At 40.5% G+C, this 22,231-nt stretch overlaps 1 protein-coding gene across 5 annotated transcripts; it reads right to left on the reverse strand.

Annotated features, from left to right (window-relative positions):
• Positions 1-972: 972 nt before the first annotated feature.
• LOC133432041 (cingulin) lies at positions 973-21,905 on the reverse strand. 5 transcript variants are annotated; one of them, XM_061716859.1, is made up of 21 exons: positions 21,751-21,905; positions 13,108-13,969; positions 12,900-12,970; positions 11,159-11,228; positions 10,958-11,056; positions 10,056-10,177; positions 9,793-9,904; positions 9,408-9,620; positions 7,965-8,113; positions 7,755-7,781; positions 7,132-7,252; positions 6,821-7,033; positions 6,404-6,625; positions 6,056-6,304; positions 5,764-5,934; positions 5,489-5,650; positions 4,599-4,772; positions 4,342-4,460; positions 4,024-4,132; positions 3,762-3,925; positions 973-3,005 (listed from the first exon to the last, which is right to left on the reverse strand). In XM_061716859.1, the coding sequence occupies exons 2-21, from the start codon at positions 13,966-13,968 to the stop codon at positions 2,876-2,878; spliced, it is 3,558 nt and encodes a 1,185-aa protein (XP_061572843.1). In that variant the 5' UTR covers position 13,969; positions 21,751-21,905; the 3' UTR covers positions 973-2,875. The 5 variants fall into 5 exon arrangements, with proteins under 5 accessions (XP_061572843.1, XP_061572841.1, XP_061572840.1 ...); XM_061716857.1 differs by having other exon boundaries at positions 10,958-11,053; positions 12,900-12,997; XM_061716856.1 differs by having other exon boundaries at positions 12,900-12,997.
• Positions 21,906-22,231: the final 326 nt, after the last annotated feature.

The following is a 22,231-nucleotide window of genomic DNA, read 5'->3' on the forward strand; positions in this document are numbered from 1 at the left end:
CTTCTACTGTACAGCTGGGTCACGGCTCTACAGTAGAAGTAGAAAAAGCAACACTTGAATAACAAAGTGCATCTTAATACTGTAGGCGTCTTCAAACATGCCAGGGGTAACAGATATGATAAATTATGGCTACACATTCATCCAGATCCAGTAATTTATGACTATTACAGAAACAATTTAACGATAAACTAGAGTAAAATTGTATAAAGCAGTCATGAGAATTTGTCTGAACTGTTGACTTTCACTTTCAGTGATTTCTTCCAGCGAAGTCAGTCAACCTTCCTCAGAAATTAAAAAAAAAAAAAGGTCAACAGATTTATCTTTTGACTGTAAACTTTATTGTAGTTGGCAGGAAGTCTTCTTGTGATAGTGAAATTACAAAGAAGATCAACTCATATCAATACATGGAATAAAACACTCTTTTCTGAAGTGCAGCTGAAATGAAATGCTTCCAGTCAAAAATTATTCTTTTCATACTAAAACATCTAACAAGACATGAATCAATATAATTCTCACAAAAATGAGGACAAATCTTTCATTGCAGAAAAATGTAATTTTATACATGATTGTTCAAACTAATTATAATCAACAACAAAAAAAAATCTACAAATGTTAAATATACTTTACATACTTTAAACATTAATAAGGCAATTGATTTCATTGCCAGTGTACATATGTGATACGTTGTGATTATACAGGAATGCATAGAAATTGTTTGGCCTCTATTTTCAATTGCAATTAGAAAAAAACAACACTTGAATAACATTTTATTCTCTGATAAACAGTAATTTAGTCCACACACAGCTCTCATGACTCTCTGACACAGCTTCACTTACAAACCTTTAAAGTTATTTCATTCATCATCTAATTGTTTTGTTTACAGTGAAAAAAAAAATGTCCAGGTAAGTGCAATAAGTAAGGACCAGGGGTTATAAAAAACATAAAACATTAAGATTCCATTTTAAATTTCTGGTTATATTTTGATATCATTCAGCACTTTAATCTGTTATGTGACATTTATGACTGGACAGTGGGATACTCTTGTCCCAAACTATGTCATATACAATTCACATTTCATCATTTGAAGTAAAATAAAAGTTAAAAAAGTCTATACTTCATGGACAGAGAACATTCTGTACTTCTTAGGCCAGAAATATGAAATAATACAGGCAATGCAAGGAAGTGTTTATTATATATTGAAATTAAAAACACCTCAAGTTTCTAAATAATAATTTTTGTATCACGTATGATTCAATGGGCAATTTTATTTGTTTCATATTTTAATCTTTTTATATTTTTTTTTCTTGTGTAATTTTTTTTATTATTGGGAGATGGAGAGGACTCAAATTCATGTATCAAGTAGGATACTGAACCCTATAATACTGGACGTATTAGATTTGACTACATGAAGTTAAAACTAAGTGTGAAATTGTGTGCATTTCTCAGTCTCTTGAAGCTATCCTTGAAAGCAGTCCATTATGCCATTAAGTTGTCAGCCGTTTTATGTGCACTGTGGATACAGAACTCAGCCATGTGACAGTGGGAACACTTTAAGAACTTAAAGGGGACATATTATGGGAAAGATGGTCTGGTTTTTTGGGGGGATTCACAGCACGTTTGGGTGTTTGAGGTGGCTACGACCTCAAAATGTCCAACTTAACACAAACATATTACTTTGACTGTGATTGCTCAAGTCTGAAAAAAATGTCATTCAGTAAGCAGTTTGGATTTACAGAGTAACGTGACATCACAGACCGAGATCAGTGCAGACTCATCCAGATTTCCCAGATTATTTTTTACCATATTTCACATGTTGCAGCATTTGCTGTAACTTGGTAGTTGATAAAACTGTGATGCCAATATAAAATAAGGCACATCTTGTAAAAAAGTGGGTGGAGTTGAATCCATGTTTGACTCCACCCCCTTCAACTGGCTGCTGTGAACAGAGCTGAAAAGACACGGTGGAAAGAGAAGCTGTTCTGCTGCATCTCTCGACTGACTAAAACTCAGAGGTTTCATTAAGACTTCAGGAAATTGTGTCAACATTTTAAAATACATCATAAAATGACTCTAATCAGCAGCACCAAAGTAATGTTGAAGCACAGCAGTTGATTATTATGCCAGAGAAAACAGTATGCAACTTCTCTGCAGTGAAGACATGTATATAAGCGTACCCTAACCAACATTTCTGTATTCAGATCGGTTTCAAGCTCCCAAGTTCAACGGCTACTTTGTTCTTCGAAGATGTAGGAAAACAGAAATCTGAGTTCTGCTTCTACAGTATGGGTCACGGCAGGTTTTTCCCCCCATTGCAGCGATAACAATCGGGAAATAAATCGCAAAACTTGAGGTGATTCAATCTACAGGGAAAAACAACAACGAACAATACCTGGTAGCAGAGACGAGTCAAGCTGGACTATGTTGCAAAAATAAGGCAGGAGTATCAACCATGAAATATTACATTTGTACCAAATGAAAAAAAATAGAATAAAATAATACAAGAGGTAAAGAAGAGTTGGTTGTCCCGTCCCCCCAGTTTCCAGCTCAATTTTTCCTCCCAAGTAAATCAGTTACTGGCTGTGCTCTTGGGAGATTTGTATGTTGGAGTACCTTGTGTAGTACCTTATTGCGGTAGTGTACTCGGTGTGCGCATTACACCAGAGGAAATTCCTTTAAAGTCTCAGGATGCGGTGCTTCCTTCCATTTCATCTCTTTAGTACATATATTTTATCTCCCAAGTCCTTCTGACCTCAATGTCTGTAGTGCATACTATTCTGACTTCTGGCTTTTTCTCCCAGTTGAAATACACTTTCCTCCATCCTTTGCATGGCAGTGGGACAATTTCTCACTTTCCACCTGCTCTTGAGCTGCTGTTTTAACAGGAGCTGGTCTGCAGGTTGCTCTCGGTGAGGATGGAGGTGATGGTGGACGACTCGTACACGCTGTCGTCATCATCCGAGCTCAGGGCTGATGAATCCAAAGCTGGACGCATAGTTGTTTTCCTCCTGTGAAACATAAATAACTATATTTATATTTTGCATTCAAATACCCAGGTTGTTGTGCTACAAAGTATCATCCTTTTTTTCTATTTAGCTTTTCGGCGCTCTTAAGTGTGGCAGTCAGAATGCTCCCTCTGCTGGTTGTGTAAGGCAACAACATCTGTTTCTTTGGTACACTTGTGATTTCATTTCTGCTGTGGCACATGAGGAAATGTAACATTAAAAAAAAACAAAAAAAAAACCCTTTCACACATTGGCATTTGCCAGTATGTTTGAAACAAGCCATACTGAGAAAATACCCCACATCGGGGATGTGTGAATATCTACCAGGTGCCTGTATCTTTGTCTTACAGTTGAAGAATCTGGGTTCACTGATCAAAGTATCATTACAACAGTGTTCTTTTTTTTTTTTGTTAACAATTTTTCATTAATTTTATGCCAACTTTTAAAAAGGAAAAGGGGGCAGACAGTCACAAGCACTGCTCTGCTGTAGCAACATGTCCACTGTACATCTGAAAAAAAAAACAAACGCAAAAAACAGGGGAAAAAATGTGTCACAATAGTTAGAACAAAACAAAAATAATTACAATTACAACAGTGTTCTAAAGTTTTTCCCGAATCTTGTGACTTAAAGAGAAGGAGGTGTCTTTCTCTTACTCACTCATACACAAATACCAGTGTAATAATCTCACTGTCAGGAAGTGTTGCATAGTTGTTACCATAAGCTCACAGTGAGCAACAAATTGGAAGAGAAACACTTACTTGAGCTCAGTTTCCAGAGCTGTGACTCTGGCCTGCAAGGCCTCTTTCAGCTCCATCTGTTCCTCCATGTCTCTTTGCGCTTTCCTCCTCAGTGTATCTAATCTTTCCAGCTCGGTCTCACCCTCATCCATCTGCCTCTTCAGAGCCTTCACTCTCAGAGCAAGCTGCAAACAAGTCAAGACTAAAGTAAGCCTGACTTTCTGAGTTTGATGTTAATGTATTTAGAAAATGAAAACATAATCTCAAATTCATTCATTTGTACCTGATCCTTCTGTTCAGTGTGTGCCTGTCTCTCCTCGTCCAGCATCATGTTGAGTTCTTTCAGTTTCCTCTCCAAACGACGTTGTGATGCTATCATAGAGTTCTTCTCCCTTGAAGTGAGAAAAACACATTAACACGTAAGCGTGTGAGTGTAAAATTTGCTCACATGCACTTGAATAACTTTGACATGGAACCAAGTGCTGGAGGCTTCTTCACTGATTTCACAGCATTCTTCTCAAAAACTATTTGTTAGTTAAACTAACAGTGCATGAAATGCTGATAATCTTGAGGCACACTCTCCATTTCTGTTGCCCTGTACCTTTCCTCCATAAGCAAGCGTTCTTCCTGCTCCTGGATTTTGTTTTCCAGCTGGGACACTCCAGCCGAGGATCGAGACTGGCCCTCCATGTCAGCCACGCGGCCCCTCAGCTCCTTCAGCTGCAGGAACACGTGCAGCAGTTCAACAAAGCATGGAACTTAATGGACTGTATTGGATTTGTGGCCCATTTTAAGTCAAGTAAGGATGCTAATGTGCTGAATCAAACAGCAGTAATAGTGTGGTCCAGGTGGGCTCACATGTCTCTCCATCGCATTCTTATCCAGCTCCAGGTCCTGCTTTGACGATCTCTCCTGCATGAGCTCAGAGCGGAGCTGATCGATCTGGTCTCTGCTCCTGGCCACCCGTTCAGTCAGCATCTCCCCAGTACTCTTCTCTTCCTCCACTTCCAACACCATATGCTTCAGTTTGTCCTAAGACACAATAAGAGAACCCTTAATTGGCCTGAAATCCCCCCGCGATGGGCCACAGTATGCATTTCTGATGAAATAAAGTTCCTCTAATACTGAAGCAAAGGTCAGAAGTAACAAAGTGAAACAATATTTTGTTACCCCATGTAATTTGTAGGTATTGACAGCTTTTTACAGCAAGATGGAACAATAGTAATTTGAAAGTAATATTGTTTATCCGTTCATGTATCCATTAGTACAAAAACTGAATCAACAAGCAGTGATGATGCAAGTAAATCAAACAAAACAGCAGAAAGAAAAGATTAATAGCACAGAGTTATTCCTCAGTCTTGGCCTAATTCAGCCGTTTCAGATCTGATGCCACCGGTTCATTTAGCTTCATTTGAGCTGATCTGAGATCTGTCACTATCACAACAGTAACTCTACTTTTCATTTTCTTAAGACTGAAGGGTGAATTTTATACATTTGCGAAATTGTTTTAATTATTCATGTTATGCTAGAGGATGATAGAACATTTTCCCCTGAGGTGACAAATACACATTTATTTCTGCTTTAATCAGACTTCAAGTCCATTCGTTTCATTGCAAATACCAACAAAATGTGAAAAAAAATGTTATTTGTGCAGATTAAGCCTGCTAAACAGAATGATGAAAACAGTGGTCAGTGCTTACACTCCCAAATAGTTTGTTCTTCAAAACTGATAAAAAGGAGCATCTTACCTCTAGGATGCGAACCTCACGGGCCTTCTCATTGTGGCTGTTTTTACCGGCCTCCACTTCTCCCTCGAGGTGACGCAATCTATTGGTGAGAAGCTCTTTGTCAAGCTGGTGGTTGTCTCTCTCCTCGCATGCAAGCTGAAGCTCCCTCTTCTGTTTTGCCATCTAATTAAATTAATAAACCACATGTGACTTTCCTATTAAAAAATAAGGCTTAACAAAGAGACAGGGCATGCAATAAAAAGGTAAAAAAAAAAGCAAACACTATTGATACACACTTCCTCCTCCATTCTTTTCAGATTCAGCTGGTTTTTTTCCAGCTCAGACTGAGCATCTTTTCCATGACGCTGCGCATCCTGCATTTCCTTGCGAGCTCGCTCCCTCTGCTCCTCCAGCTGGACACTGAGGGCCTGTGTCTCCCCTCTTAAGGACATGTTCAGGGACTCGTACTGATAAGATGATGGAGGAGACAAAACATCACAAAAGGTGAAGAATTTTATGATATTGAGCAAACCTGGTGGTAGAAGCTTTGATTGTTTACAGAATATGAAGAGGGTTCGTCTTTCTTACGTCTTTGTTGAGTTTCTCCACAGCTTTCTCCTGCTGGTGTTTGGTCTCTTCTAGCTGACTGATTGTCTGTTTCAGCATCTCCTTGTCCCTCTCCGAGTCCTCCAGACGCAGACTGATATCGTGGTGCTCCTGACTCGACCTGGAAGCTTTTCTCTTGGCTTCATCCAGTTCAGATCTCAGGCCTCTCACCTCATTTTGGAGGGAAACCTCCGTCTCTGAGCTTTCTGTTGCGTTGCTCTGCAACTGAGCCTGAGTCCAAAGAGGAAATACACTTACAGCTTAAAGGCCAACTGCTTTTGGCATATGAGACGACTGAGATGGATATAGTATGCGAGGACTCAACCTTACCTCTAATCTTACAGTCTTCTCTTTGAGACGAGTGTTGGCAGCCTCCTGATCGCGCTGGGAGTCTTGGAGAGAGTTAACCTCAATCTGAGCGCCGCTCAGGCGTGTTTTAGTGGTTTCCAGTTCATCTTCAGCTTGAGAGAGTTTCTCGTTGAGCTGGCTCGCTTCTCTTTGTGCTTCACCAAGTTTCTGTTCCAACTCTGAAATGGTTGCTGGATCTGGGAGCTGTTGGCAGAATAAGAGACAATCAATCAAAAAAAGGGATTTTTTTTATAAAACTTAAGTATTTCTTGGCAAAATGCATCATGAGATTATCATTTTAATTACCACCAATACCAAAACTACAACATGAATGTAAAATTGTATTGTTGTGGACATTAAAGACATTAAATAACTTCTTTAGGATGAGATTAAACTGACGTTTTTATTTTTCTCTTTTGCTTTCGCATAGTCATCTTTGGCCTTCTGTAACTGGTCTTTTAGCCGGTCGATTTCATACTTCAGTTCAGCCTCCTGGTTCTGGTGAGCTTTTTTTATAGAGATCATTTCCATGACCTTCTTATCAAACTCCGTCCTCTGCTTCTCCAGCTCAGACTTGGTTTTCTGCAGTTCGGCATTGCAATGCTGGAGCTCCTGAACAGACGTGTCATGGTTGGATGGTTACGGTGCCTTATAGGTCATTCATTTGTGCATCAGTAACCAATGTGGCGCTTTGGATGAGTTTACTGCACCTGGTTGAGAGACTCTGTGTGTTTGGGATCTGGCGTCTGTTGTTTCATTGTCGTCACTTTCTCCTTAAGCTCCTTTAGTTCATCCTCAAATTCCTCTTTCTCCAGGCGGTTTTGCAGGAGCCTGATGAAATGGGATGCAGCTTCATTATCTGATCAACAACAGTTGGATTATACGGATAACTCCTGCATTTGCTTTAGTGGAGTGATGATTAATAAGCAATTATATAATTGTCAAACAACACAATATACATAAGCACTCCAAGCTATTTCATTACAGCCAGACAAATTCTCAGTAAGACGTGGTAACAATACAGTTTTCTAAACACAGACACAAATAGAAGACTATCCAAACCACTCCTCCATGTGTTAAATGTTTCTGCTTTTACGTGTTGGTCACAATGTTTTACTGAAACAACTACATGGACAGAATGAAGAATCTGAAATGCTCCACACTGCCACTGTTGTCCAAATTTAAACTATAATTCATAACTATTGTAAAGTCATGAATTTAAGAGGACGGAGCTGGAATAGCCTGGACACTACGAGGTGGTGAGACGGTTGTTAGCACAGTTAGGCACATCTACAGCTCTCAACATAAATGTAGCTAAATCTATGACCCTCACTGTGTTTCAGGGTTGCTGGGTGGCTCTCTAACAGAGAGAAGGAGAAAGCGACAAGGCAGAGTGAGAGGGGGGAAAAATAGGAACACATTAGTAGGAAAGTAAGTGCAAAGAAAACCTCTAAAAATATGTGCAAGTTAACTGTAAAAACCCAGGAAGTAATCGATGTCGACAAAATGTTACAAGTTTACGGCCACTTCTGAACAGGCTCACTCTTGTTTGTTGCTCCGAAGCTCATCCCTGGTGGAATGAAACTGCTCCATCCAGTGGTTGCTCTCGTCTCTGCAGTCCTCCAGCTGCTGCTGCAAGGTGCGCACCGATGCGTTCACGCGCAGTCGCTCCGCCTCGATCCCGGCGTGAGACTTAGACAGGAAAAAGTAAAAGATAAGACTGTGTCATAGTTTACGTTTACCATCTCACCGTGTGTGTGTGACTGAAGTGTAGTGAAGCTTTATGTTGCAATATCATTACGTAGTCATAATGCATGCGGTTGATTTTGACAACATTTGTCATGACATTATAATAGTTTGGAAAGTTATTTGTTTCATGACCTCAGCTAAAATACAATGTGGACTTCTCATCAAACCCTGACACAAAAGACTAATTCTTGGTTTATGTAAAATACAGCAAAATAGGGCTGCTGGGTGGCACAGTGGTTAATGCAAGGGTCCATGTACTGAGGCTACAGTCCTCCTGCAGCGGTCGGAGGTTCCAGTCTCGGCCTGTGGCCCTTTGCTGCATGTCGTTCCCATTCTCTCTCTTTACACCCTTCCTGTCCACACCTTGAATAAAGTCCACTAGAGCCACAAAAAAATAAAAATACAACAAAATACTGCAGGTGACAGATTATGTTGTAGATGAATATATGTAGTATTTCCTAATATAAAGCATTTTCAGCTATTTATAAATGACCATATTATACTGATTTCCAGCCATCTTATTCTCTCATTGTAGTCTCCAGAGCAGCCAGAAAAACGTATTTCAGACCGACAATTACAAGAAAAGACGCCTTCCAAAAACAAGATGATTCTGCCACGGCCGGAGCTCAGGTAGCAATGGCTCAGTTAGTAAATATTCTTGTAACCTCAGAATGAAATTACTCTTTTTTTAACGTGAGCGATCTCGCAAAGTTCTTGCAGTCCACAAGACTATACAAATACCATTTCTTGTGTGTTCTGTAAACAGGCTCCGCTATAACACATGCGCTCCTCATTTTTGAGCCTCTGGTTATGTGTAAGATGTTAATTCATAGTTACACCACTGATGATGTGGCCACATTTAAAATCAACACAAGTGTTTACGAGGCTGTAATGAGTGTTTAACAAAAGCGCTAACAGTGTCATTGCAACATGTACAAAAAAGATTATTTTTTGTTTAAAAGTAACAGATACTGATATATCTACGATGCACATAGTTGAAGTCTACATGAACCCATAACGGTAGTGACTAGGCACAGTTAACTCATGTAATTGTTCAATAACCAAGCAATCTGCGATCAGTGTGAATAGTTACAAAAATCCTTCTGTCACTCCACACTTTTGGGGTTACAGTTAATCGTAGTAGCCTAGTCTTGATTCAGTTTCAGAGACCTGAAATGGTTGCTGTTTATGTCCATTGTGCGTTTCCCCGTGTTTCAGACTAGCAGCGGATGCCCACCTGAGACACCTGCTCCATGCTGCTGCGGAGCTTCTCCATGTCAACACTGTACTGCTCTCGGAGCACTTCGATCTCTTTGTCATGTGTTGCCACCTCTTCCTTCAGAGCACCTTTCAAAGCTGTGAGCTCCCTCTCTCTTTGTCTTAAAGTGTCCTCCAGCTTCTGTTTCAGCTGGCAAACCTCCATCAGGTCTGCTTGACAAGACATCAGGTCCTGCAGAAACAATATCAACTTCATTAGCTGACACGACCTCTAACACAAACTTAATTAGATCATGCTTTTCTACAGTGACCCATAATCTATTCATAAAATGTTTTCTTGAGAACTTGGTTTAGTTTTATGCACACGTGTGTGGTCGTGTTTGCACGACAGCGTGTCATGGTACCGTCTTGCTTCCATTCTCTCTTCTGAGTTCATCTTGAAGCTCCGCCAGCTGGTCCTCCATCCCTCTCACACGTGTCTCTGCATTCTCCCGGTCCATGCGCAGCTGAGTCAGCCTGCAAGGAAAACAAGACACATTCATAGTTAATGGTGAAAAAACTTGTGTCATGACACTGCCTTGCTCCTGACTGACTCGTAGTTAGTGGTACTAAGCTCTCCTTTCTAAAGCCTTTGTGTTTGGGTGTGCTTGAGATGCTGGGTCCTCACTCTGACTGCGTCTCATTTAATTCCTTCTTCTTCCGGTCCAGCATGTCCTGGAGTTCCAGATTGTCATCCAGACACGACTCTAGCTCGGCTTTCAGAGCAGGATTAGAATTGCCAACAGAGTCCTACACACAAGCAGGGGCGATGAATAAATGAGAGCAGTGAAACACAAGACATCAGTGTCTCTGGCTGCATAAACAACTGGCTTTTAGCTAAAGTAGCAGCCCTTTATTTGCTCACTGATCAATATGCATAAGAGCTTAAGTTATTAAGAGCTATTAGGGATTAAGACTTGCCAAGCTTCCTTAAACGGACATATAATGAGTTATTATAGACATTAGATTATTGTGGCTGTACCTCTGACTAGCGCAGAGGGCTTTAAGGATTAATCTAAGGATTTATCTGAAGCACACTCCCCGCGACCTCCTTAGCCCTCCAGGTTAAATTAGTTAAAAGGGAATAAAAACTCAGAGCAGTTATTCTCAACCAGAAGAAATCATTATTGAAGCTATCCGTCATTTGGAGGAGACTTGGACAGGTGCTTATATTTGGCTGAATGCGACCTGTAAGATAAGAGATGAGTTACTTTGCGCTCTGGATGTTAACATTCTCAAGTGACAGACATTTTTAATCAGGACGCTGAATTGAGAAGGACGTAGGTGATCCAAGGCCCAGAAACTACAGTAAAGACCGAAAAGCCCTGCACACATGTTCCAGGTCGTAGACTGTGTCTTCAAACCATTGAGGTCTTGCATTGCAAAATGAGACCTGCACCAACTTTAGTTTTGATGCAGACAAAGACAGAAAAAAAAGATTAAAAAACAGAAAGAAAAAGGACAAATATTTCCCTCTGACTGAAGGTTATGAGGACACTGCGTCTGCATGTTTCTCTCCGCTTCACTTACCCTCCTTTCTTTCTGCAGGGCAGCTTCTAGTTCTGCCACCTTTATCTCAAGATCCCTTTTTTCTCTCCTCCACTCTTCCCGGGGGGTTTCTTTAGACTGCTAACAAAAAGAGTGTAAGATGAGAAATACATTTCAACCGTCTCTATTAAACAGTAACAGAAAAACTCCATGGATAATTCAATAAGTTCAAAAGGAACAAACCTTTAGGCTCTGAATGTTCTGAAAAATGGTCTTGACTTTGTGCCTGATGACAACATCACTGTCACTAGACCTAAGAGAAATAATTACAGTTTACCGCAGGTACAGTTTACCTTGGCTTTTATGTGATAACATCATCTGTATGTGCCGAGGCAGTGACGTAAACAGGTGAACACATCTGTTGGTACTCTTCCATTAGGGAAAGAAAAAACCCACAATGGTCAATGAAATAACCCGAAACTGACACAAGTAATGATAAATAATAGTATCCTAAAATTGCCAACTATCTTCAATCTTTAAAGGGTGATAAGTCGCCACTCTGCTGCTTGGTATCATGGTGTTCACCACACCGAACATGGACCCGATGAAGAAGATTCTACACGAGCATGTAAAGTAAAGACTGTAAGAGCATCCCCAAGCAGCTTGATGTTCCTGTGACTACAGTTACTATCTTCATTCAGAGCTTTAGGGTCCAGGGGACACACAGGACTGTGTTCCACCTCCCTGATCGTGGTTGCAAGAGGAAACTGATGACAAATTGACGAGACGGATAACATGAATGTTAACCAAGGAGCCAAGAACAACTTCCACAAAGACTGAAAGTGAACTCCCAAGGTCACGGTACAGAAATGTGAGTGCTGTGCACTTTTTTGCACATTGACTGTCACCAGAGTACAGTAAATGTCAAAATACTGTATTCACTGACAGAAAAATGACTATAATTTGGTATCATCCTTCCAGAAATACAAGTTATTTGTGGAAGGATGACCAAATTTAAGTGTGTCTTAAGATGTAACTTATAATTGCCTTGCGTGAATAGCCAGGCCTTTGTTGCCTACATATATGACGAGGTCTCCTGTTAGATATATGTTGAACTCATGATTTGCAGCGAGAGCTTCATTGAATAGTGTGTCTAATACAAAAGTGCACGACTACACAGCTATCTTTGTCACCGCAGAGATATATAAGGAGAATCCTGAACCCTGCAACTGCATCACTCTCTTCTATACAACAAAATTAAACTTCCACCTGATAGACTCTGGATCGCTCCTGACTTTTAGTTAAATGTTTCAAACTCCAGTATTGTTGTGGCTGCACCATATCTGTTGCTTTACACTACTGTATCATATTGTACTGTTTACCATCATGTCCCTAAAGCTTTGCACCTTTTTCTCCCCCAGTTTCATTAGAGTGTGTATGGCTGGAATAACCATAAACACCCGCTTGACTTGATAATGACCAAAAACACACAGCAACTCAAGAATGACAAAGAACAAACATTGGCCTGTTCTGAAGTGACCTATGAACCCTGGTCTAAATCCTTTTAAACATCGATGGAGAGAACTGGAGCATGCAGTCTGGAGAAAAAAGCCCTCAAACCTTAGACAGCTGGAGCAGTTTGCTCATGAGGAAATGAGCAACATACCTGTCTACGTGTGCAGAAGTCTCACTGAGAGTTACAGAAATCACTCGAATGCCTCAAAAGGTTGGATGGCAGAACACGAGGGCTGAGGGTACCAGCAAATTTGTAATTTTATTATTTTGCTTTTTTTCATGATTCTGTTGAACCACAATTCAAAAGCAATGTGTGATTTTCATTAGATCATTTTTGATCAACTACTATTATGATTATCATCACTGGGATCAGGTTTAAGTTATTTCAGTGACCATTGTGGGTTTTTGCTTCTTTAATGGATACTGACAGATTTGTCGACAAGTACAAAATAATAACAGTTCTGTGTACCCTTGTCTGAGGATGTTGTACACAGTCTTCATGGCCTGCTCTTCTTCACCACTCATCTCAGCACTCTGAACCTGGTCCAGCAAAAGGTCAGGGGTCACCTTAAGACATAGATCAGAAAACTGCTCTTGCAATGTTGCATGTGTTGTGGTGTTAAGTGTTCACTGAAAATCTACCACATCGCTCAAGCAGAAACAGAAAGAAGTGTTACCTGTGTGTCGGCCAGGTCCACCTGCTGCGGCCCCGCTGGAGTCCACTGACCGGCCGGGTGGCCGGAAACTTTGCTGTTGGGGCCTTGGCTGCGTCCTAAGCTGCTGTGGGTTGAGGATGGAGATGAGGCGTAGGGGTTGGGGCTGGGGTGAGGAGATGTAGCTCGGTGATACTGTTGCGCAGGAGGGGCTCCTCTCTGCTGGCCTGCAGGTGTTGCACCGTCAAACCTGTTCACGAGTCTGTTGACAGGAGTCTGTCTCTGAGTAGAGTGAAGCTCATCTGCTTGTTGAGGAGGGTGAGAGTAGGGCTGATTATCTCTGAGTGACTCCTGTGACCTACTGAGCCCTGCGCGATATGAACTATCCCACATATTACTTTCCGAGCCCCCCTCTCTGTCTCCCCTTGCTCCAATTCTTCCATCCAGATTCCCATAACTACCAGACTTTCCATCTCCAGGTGGTCTAGACAGCTGGAAATCCTCACTGTTGGCCCCTCCGTCCCTGTCCAGCAGCGAGCCGTGAGACTGAGCCCGGCGTAGTGCCCCTCCCTGATCTCTACCTACATCTAACTCCTCCGGTCCCGGCTCGGCCCTCTCTCTCCTCCGGGGGAGGCTGCGGTAGTCAGGCGGGAAGTCAGTCCTGAGCCGTACCCCATACGAGTCCCCCTTCTGTCCATCCTTCAAGACCACGTACGGCTGACCGGCGATCCCCTGCACCCTGATTGCTACTCCATATTTGGACTGACTCTTGGCTTTAGGCTGAGACAAGGGCTGTCCTGCACGAGCTTCTGCAAGGTCATTGATGAAGCGGATCTGGACTCCATGGTCCACTGGGGTCTTCCGTCCTGAGGACTGTGTGGTCATGCTGTCAGGCACAGCAGAGAAGAGGGGAAGAAGGTGGGGGAAGAAAAAACATTTAGTTAGCGCACAGTAGCAATGGGCGATATTTTACCGTTCACGATATACCGTCAAAAAAATTCCCCATGGTAAGAATTTATCATCTCGTGGTAAAAACGATAAATTCCCGTTGATGACGTTTTTGTGTAACAAACATGGGCGGATCTGAGACAAGGAGCTCGTTGATAAACCAGGCCCCAGCTCCATTATCTGGAATTGGTTTGGATTTAAAAAGACTACGAGGAGCAAACATCATCTACTGTATTATATGCAGAGTCTGCAAAAAAACGTGAGTGCAAAGGATGGCAATACTGTTTCTTTATTTATCAGGTTGTACTGTTTCTACTTTGTGATTTTATAAGCTAAGAAAACTTGAAGGACAATGGTACTTTTGCTGTTTGCACAGTTATCCCACTGTTTAAGCCATGCAGTTTGAATAAATGTTGAATCTGTTCTTACATTTCAAACTTGTTTCATTTGAGTCATTACAGTTTTGCAGTACAGGTGTACTAATTTAATTGTTTTTTATTAATTCAATTTAATTAGTAGCATTTAGTATTCTTTTAGAGCAGTATTTTGGGGGCTCCAAAGACTGAATGTGGTGATTGATTTATAGTTAAAAAGGTGGAGATGAATTGGTATTTTTTTTTAAATCATCATTATTATCATTATCGGGATAAATGCCAGAAATTATCGTGATACATTTTTTAGCCCATCCCTAGCGCACACAGGAAGATTGCTTGTTTGCTCTACCTGGAAATGAGATATTATTATAGTTAAGATAACAATATGAGCCTTCACACTGCTGAGTGATAGGACTCAGGATTCCACGTGTATCCTGGTTCCAAATTGTATTTACAAGATACGGTACTACTATATATGTTTGCAGAGCAGAGACAAAAGAAAACATGAAGTTGTGTTCATGTGAAGCTAAACAATGGGAGGAATCAAGGAATTTCAGCACTCCAACAAGAGCTATTGTCTCTCGAGGGCAAACTGTCTACATACTTTTGTATGAGTCAACATTGGCTTTATGCTGCTCTGGCAATCACATACAAGGAAATGAGAAGAGACAGTGCCAAAGATCACTTGTAAGTGTGTCTGAAGTATTTTAATGTGGGATTTTGAACTAAATGTCATGGCAATTGAACATTTAATACGTGGCATAGCCAAGGACAGAGGGATTTCAAGAGAAAGGCATATCCTCTGACATTATCTCACTCTCACTTTATAAAGCTTGAATCTATTCTTACTATTTGGGATCAAATAATAGACTGAAAACCTATTATTTAAAAGGACCAATAGAGTCAGTCCTTTAAATCATCCAAGCTTTATTAACTTACAGAGGACTCACATTAAGAAAAATGCATGTAATTTGCAGGGAAAGAGAGGAAAATTAACATGCAAAGATTTGGGCAAGGTTTGAGATTTGAGCACTCAGACGGAAACGCAAACGCTTATAGGAGGGCTGGAGATGCTCCTATTGGTGCTCCTCAAAGCTCCTATTTGCCTGTCGGTGTTAGACATTTGCAAATTAACAAGTGAATCTGCTTGATGTTTTTTGGGAAAATCCCTGTGTGATGATGAGGTTAAAATAACACATTTTGGCAGCAACAATTGCATTTACATTGCATTACAACAACAAAAACATCTAGCTGTGTAGTCGTATTCAAAAGAAATATGGTTCCAAAATCTCCCCTAACCAGCACCTTTTACAAGAAGAATGGGTGGAAATCTCCCAACAAGACGTTATAAAACTCACAGACCTGCCGTATTGGTGTAATCTATTAAAGGATTATCTTATCTTATCTTAATATGGCAACAAGACCTGAACTGACTCGTCTCTCCATCCATCGTTTTTTCATGTAATCTCCAAATTCATTAAATGTACTCGTAGCAAAATGTCTCTGGTCCAAATGCTTAAATGATTTGTTGTCAAATGATTTATGTTTTGAGAGTGCCGAACATAATTTAGAAACCCTGATCAGCAGGGACCCCCGCCAGGAGGGTCCTGTTGGCCAACCCGATTACCTCTCCTACTAAAGGGCCATTTTTTGCCCTGCAAAAGGTTCCTGAAGGCCGCTTTTACAGGGCCGTTCCTGGTAATTGAGATGCGTACAAACGGCCCGGCCCCAAAACAAATCAACCCGGAAGTCCTGCGAGTGGAAACATGCCTAGAGATACCACTAAAAAATCCTGGCCAGGCTTTCCTCAGGAGCCCTTTTCCCTGTCTCGTCGTTGCTTTGAAACTATAGAAGACAGAACTAAGGTACCACTGTGTATAAGTTTTGGAGAATGTGTCATGTTTTAAATTAAATTAAAGGAATACAAATGCGAGAACAGAGATTTACAGACATTGACACAGTTTCTGGCTGTTCACTGCATGAGTGAACTTTGTTCCCGGTGTACTCTGTTAGTCATTAACCTGAGAGCACACACCTAGAGATGACACTCCCTTTCTGAGGACTACACTAAACCTCCAGATGTTTCAGTGACAGATACCAAAGCTAATTCCTCTAACAAGACTTTGACAGTTTTAATAGAGACAGGTGCCATGGAAACTGCTCCGTCCTCTCCAGCTTTAGTACGGACTCTCTATTCCCCTTCTCGGGAGGAATTCTAAAATTTGGATTCGACTGACCACACTTTTTGCTTAGTCACTGGAAATAACATGAAGAACTGAAGAGATGTTTTATCATCCCTTGTGTCAAAGCAGTGACACGGTTCAATAAACTCAGTGAAAAATCATTACAACAGTCCCTCCAGTCCTCTCCACTGAGGTGTGAGACAGGGAGGGGAGGATGAAGTGACAGAACAAAACACTTGACTTTTCTTTTTTATCACTGCTGTGTGTGATAACATCCAGAGTCAAGCTGTTCCTGCGAACCCTCTCCTCCATACACACAACGGATTGCAAAAGTGACCATCAAATACACAACTCTGCTTCACTCTGACACATGCATTCATGCATTATTCAGCACCTGCACACAGATTTTCATTTTACCCCAAGACTGATTTTGTGAGCCTGCATAAGCAGAGCAAACAAAACAGTATAATAGTTATTACGAGAAAGATGCAGATACAAATCAATCAACGGTTTTAGAATATTTGTAGAAGAATATGTGATTGTGATGGTGGCCTAGAATCCTAGATTTCACACCCAGGATACTTTATCATTCTCCTTAGACAGACTAATTTACTAGATTTGTCCAGTTAGTCAATTTTTCCCACCCTTTGGGAAACACGGAAGAAGCACCTTGTCACAACAAATTTGTGAAGCCTTGCATAAAGTATGCAGCTCACTGTCTTTACACCAAGCTCAAGCAAACACGTCACGCACTGGTGACTGCTGCACAGACATGTGGAATGACAAGCTCAATAATATTTACTGACATAATGAGATTAGTTCTTCTAAAGTGAATAAATATGTGGAGTCAGGGCAGACTGACTTATAGGAAAGTGACTCTAAAGCAAAACATTTTTCCTCCTCACTGAATATCCATTCATCTGTATTTTTTTTACCCCATCAGATTAATATTTTATTTGTGTCAGAGGAAGAACCCACTGCCAGCTCAAAGGGACAGGGATGGGGGGACCCATCTCATTGTCCATCTGATGTGGGGCGGAAAATAAGGGCAGCAATTCTGAGAATGCAAACCCCATGTCACTGTTCCTTCTCCCCCTCACACTGACTAAACAAACAAATAAATCTGTGTCACTTGCAAATGAAGGCCCATTCCTTAACTGTACAGAGGGCATACTATGTTCTTTTGTGAAAGTTGGGGGAAGGCCTTGTTTTTGCACCTCTGTGTAAAGATGTCAGTTTCAGTGTGTGGTATGAGCCACTCCCCTCCACCCTCACCCCCATCCTGCACTGTAAAAATCACTGGTGAAGTGTTGCGTTACCCGATATAGATGATGACAGCATGATGCAAGTTAGTTACAGGTAAGGATGGGGGGGACCAAATAATTCCACTCTGATTTTGGTCTCTAATGGTACTCTTTATATCTAAACGGCTCACTGGATTACATATTTTCAAACTTAAGTGGATCCAAAGAAAGTGAATAGGATCAGAAATACAAATATATTCAATCACGCACAGAACGACTGCTTTTCTATATATACACTTACCCCCCGACTATCAGCAAAACCCTACGAAAATAACTTTGAACTACTTTTCCAATCATGTCTTGCAACAACTGTGCATCCCTTTACCGAACTATGTCACACAATAACAATGACATGACAGGCTGACATCAAATGGACATCACAGCAGAGGCAATTAAGAGACGTGAGAAAGCAGCGACAGACGAGAAAATGAGAATGTGACAGAGTGAGAGTAAATCGTAGACAGTGTTGTTGAAGCGACCTAACATTCAAGGCAAGGCAAGGCAAATTTATTTATATAGCACAATTCAACACAAGGTAATTCAAAGTGCTTTACATTGACATTAAAAGCGACAAGACATAATTAGACAGTAAATAACAAATAGGTAAGAATAAGAAAAGAAGTAAAATAATAAAAAGCACAAGTTGTTAAAAAGTAAGGGCAGTAGAGTACAGCAGGTAAGTTTAATTTAAGAGTACGCTTGAGTGAACAGTAATGTTTTTAGCCCTGATTTGAAGGAGCTGACAGTTGGAGCAGACCTCAGGTCTACAGGAAGTTTGTTCCACCGGTGAGGAGCAGAATAACTGAACGCTGCCTCACCTTGCTTGGTTCTGGTTCTTGGGACAAACAACAAACCAGATCCAGATGAACCTCAGGGGTCTGGGAGCTTCATAGGAACTAACAGATCAACCATGTATTTTGGTCCAAGACCATTCAGTGCTTTGTAGACCAGCAGTAAGATTTTAAACTCTGTCCTTTGACTCACTGGAAGCCAGTGTAGCGATTTCATGACCGGTGTAATGTGGTCCAGTTTCCTGGTGTTTGTAAGGACTCTGGACTCATTCAATGATATAATTAATCACAGCTATTAAATATTAAATGAAGAGCACAGACTAAATAAATAAAAAGGACAGTCCATCTGTAAGTACCAGCAGCTTTGGAATTATGTTTTTTTAATACGGGTGGACATGTACAGTATCTGGTTGACATGTTCTCTAAAATCAAGTGTGCAGCAAAGAAAGTGCAGTAGATGTATTTCGGTATACAAAAACAACGAAGAACGTTCATTTAAAAGTAATCTGCTTTGTCATTAAATTGTTGGGTTTTATCAGCTAAAAAAACAATACAAAACAAAATCACCATTGGGTTTACTCACTCTCCTCTGTTAAATATTCTGCATCAGCCATCCAAAAACAAATAATGGTCAACCACTGATAAGGACTTAAAGAATGGACCAGCTCTTAGCAGCTACCTTGCCCTAGTGTACGCAGATCTTCTGCCAGCCATTACTCTGCTGTCGTGCTGATGGACCCTAGGCCTCTGGCCTCAAATTGAATTCTCACACAGTTAATTGAATCAGAGCTGCCTCTCTGTTAAGATCTGAGATGGAATAAAAAAACAGAATCAGAAGATAACAGCCAATGAAGAGAGACGTGGCAACGTGTGGAAATGCCTCAGCTGACTCGGTTGTAAACACATCATCATCTTCATGATGATGTCTGCTCTTGAAAGTATACGCAAAGGGTAAAGGTTACTGGAACCGAAACTTCAACACACACTGTAAAAACTGTCTTGACGCTATCTGCCTTGGACTCCTTTAGTGATCTTTTATGTTGAGCGGTTCGGACTTACTTTGCAACAGAAAGAAAATGTATTTTAAATCGTCATAAAACTACTAACTGTTTTTTGAAGCAATAACAGACCAAAGTTGCAAGGAAACAGTTGGAGACTTGATAGCCCGTTTACTGAAAGTGGATAGTATTAAGGAGCAACTTACCCCTTTTCATTTAAAGTGAAACATTACATTTCACAGGCATGAGTCAGAAAGCACCCACATGGAGGTGTAAGTAAGAGACAAAGATGCCTCCTTTGAGGACAGTAATCCCCTTGGTCCTCAGTATTCTCATCTCAATTAAATTCTTGACATGAAACCAGATCCCTGTCCCCTCTTGAAACTTGCTCAAACTCTTTTTTTTAAACCCTCAGACAAATAGCCATTTATTACTTTTCTCAAAAGTAGTTTAGTGGCATGCCAAGGCTGGATTTTAGAGCTACCAAAAAGCATAGAAATGCCAAAAAGCATGAGTGGGCCTACATACCTCTCCCTCTCTCTCTGCTCACATTCCTTACACTTGTTGCTGTTACACACTTGAGCAGAGTAAAAAGAGAAGCTGATATCAGGAATTTCATTTCACGTTTGAGTGTTTGTATTGCTTGTACGTGTAACCTCGGACTAGCCTGTTAGTTCAGTTTTTCTACCGTCTTTCACTACCTAAGCATGAAACTCTGAGGCATGGCACGTTATGTGCTATTATTAGAGAAATTCATGACACAATCCATGAGCCCTTCCCCACTGCTACACTGTAATCGGCTGCTGCTTGTCATCAGTTTCATCTGAGCTGTGAGGAGCTACAGAGGGGGAGAAGGTCTGGCTCTCACTCAACCAATACCTGGTGACAAACAAAGTTAAAGAAATTTCATTTAAATTAATTCATAAATTCTATCCTACAAATGATCACATTGTAAAAAGATTCAAAAAAAATATTGATTCAAACTGTACTTTTTGGTCTGTAAATTCGGAAACAATGACTCACTTATTCTGGCTGTGCCCCATTGTTCAAACTTTTTTGAGTGATATGTGTAATTTTGTGTCTGAAAGAATTGATATTGATTTTATTTTATTTTGGAAGGATGTGTTGTTTGGTGTTTTTGACCATGTAACAATTAGATCAAAGCCAAAGGAAACATTTATTATTAATTTGTTGATTATCCTCGCAAAATTCCACATCCACAAATCTAAATTCTTATGCAAAAAACCCTCTTTTTTTACTTTTCATTGCGAATTAAAACAGTATCTGGACTCTATTAAGTTTTCTAATAATTCAAAGGCAATCAAAACCATAAATGTATGTAAATGTTTTGGTTTCTGTTATAATTTCATCCCCCCTGGCTGGTTATAATGTGTTGTGCTTTTTGTTTTGTTTTTTATTTGAGTTGTACTCTTTATATGTTATAATTCGACGTGAATTTGCATAATGTGAAGTTTTGTTACCATTGTTATGTTTGCAATTGTTAATAAAAAAAAAATGCATTGATCATCTGAAAAAAAAAAAAAAGCTACAGAGGGGGAATAAAAACGCCTCAAAGCTTTAATATCCGACAAAGATTTGGAGCCTGAACGTTACACTCCTTCTCAGGTTCCTTCAATAACACACACCTTTTATAGCACAGGTGTATACACAGCCACAGCGTCTAGTTTAAACTTTAAATGTAATAACAGCCTTGAAAATACTAGATCAAAATCTTACATTATACGTTTAATGACTTATATTTACTCTTTAGTTATTTCATATCACACACCACACACACAGAAGCGTTATTGTGAAGTAAAGTTAGGTGGAAGTGAACTGTTTTTCTCTCGAAACCTCATCGTTTGCTGCCAAATGAAACTGGCACTTACATAAAAACACACACTGTCACAAATGATTACACTTTAACCCGTTTAATCGAGGAAATTAGTTTCCCGCAGCAGCAGAAACCCCCGCAGACAGCGTGTATATCTGTCTGGGAAACTGCGGCTGTCTGTCTGGTTTAGCCGTCTGGCTATAATCACAGTCCCAAAATTCAACCGAAAAGTTACCTTCTCCAATGAAATTATTCCTCTGCTCCTCTTGGACGTTTCCCTCCCCGTACGCAGATGACGGTTCAAATGTCTACACGGACATCCATCAAAATCCACGCAGAGAGCGGACGGAAAAGACAAGTCCAAAGAAATTCACGGCAGTGTAAAGTTCATTATGCTGCAGGGAATGCAACCTGTTACCTTTTGTTGGCGATGTGACCGCCCCGCCCACCCAGCCAGATCAAGCTCTCTGATTGGCTGATGCAATGATGTGGGCGGGGCTGGAGAGTTTGGCGACGTTTGCTATTGGTGAAAGGCTTACGTCAGTCACCGGCGCTAGGCTACACTTGTTACACTTGTTCACTTGCTCCTAAAGTAACAGCTTGTATTTTAATGTCAAGTTTAAAATAAATAAATAAATAAATAAATAAAATAAATAGAAGGGTTTAAAAAGTAGAATCGGTTGTATGGAATACAGATTCTTTATAGCCTATCTCAG

This window comes from Cololabis saira, chromosome 3, assembly GCF_033807715.1.
Source record: "Cololabis saira isolate AMF1-May2022 chromosome 3, fColSai1.1, whole genome shotgun sequence".
Classification (NCBI taxonomy): domain Eukaryota; kingdom Metazoa; phylum Chordata; class Actinopteri; order Beloniformes; family Belonidae; genus Cololabis; species Cololabis saira.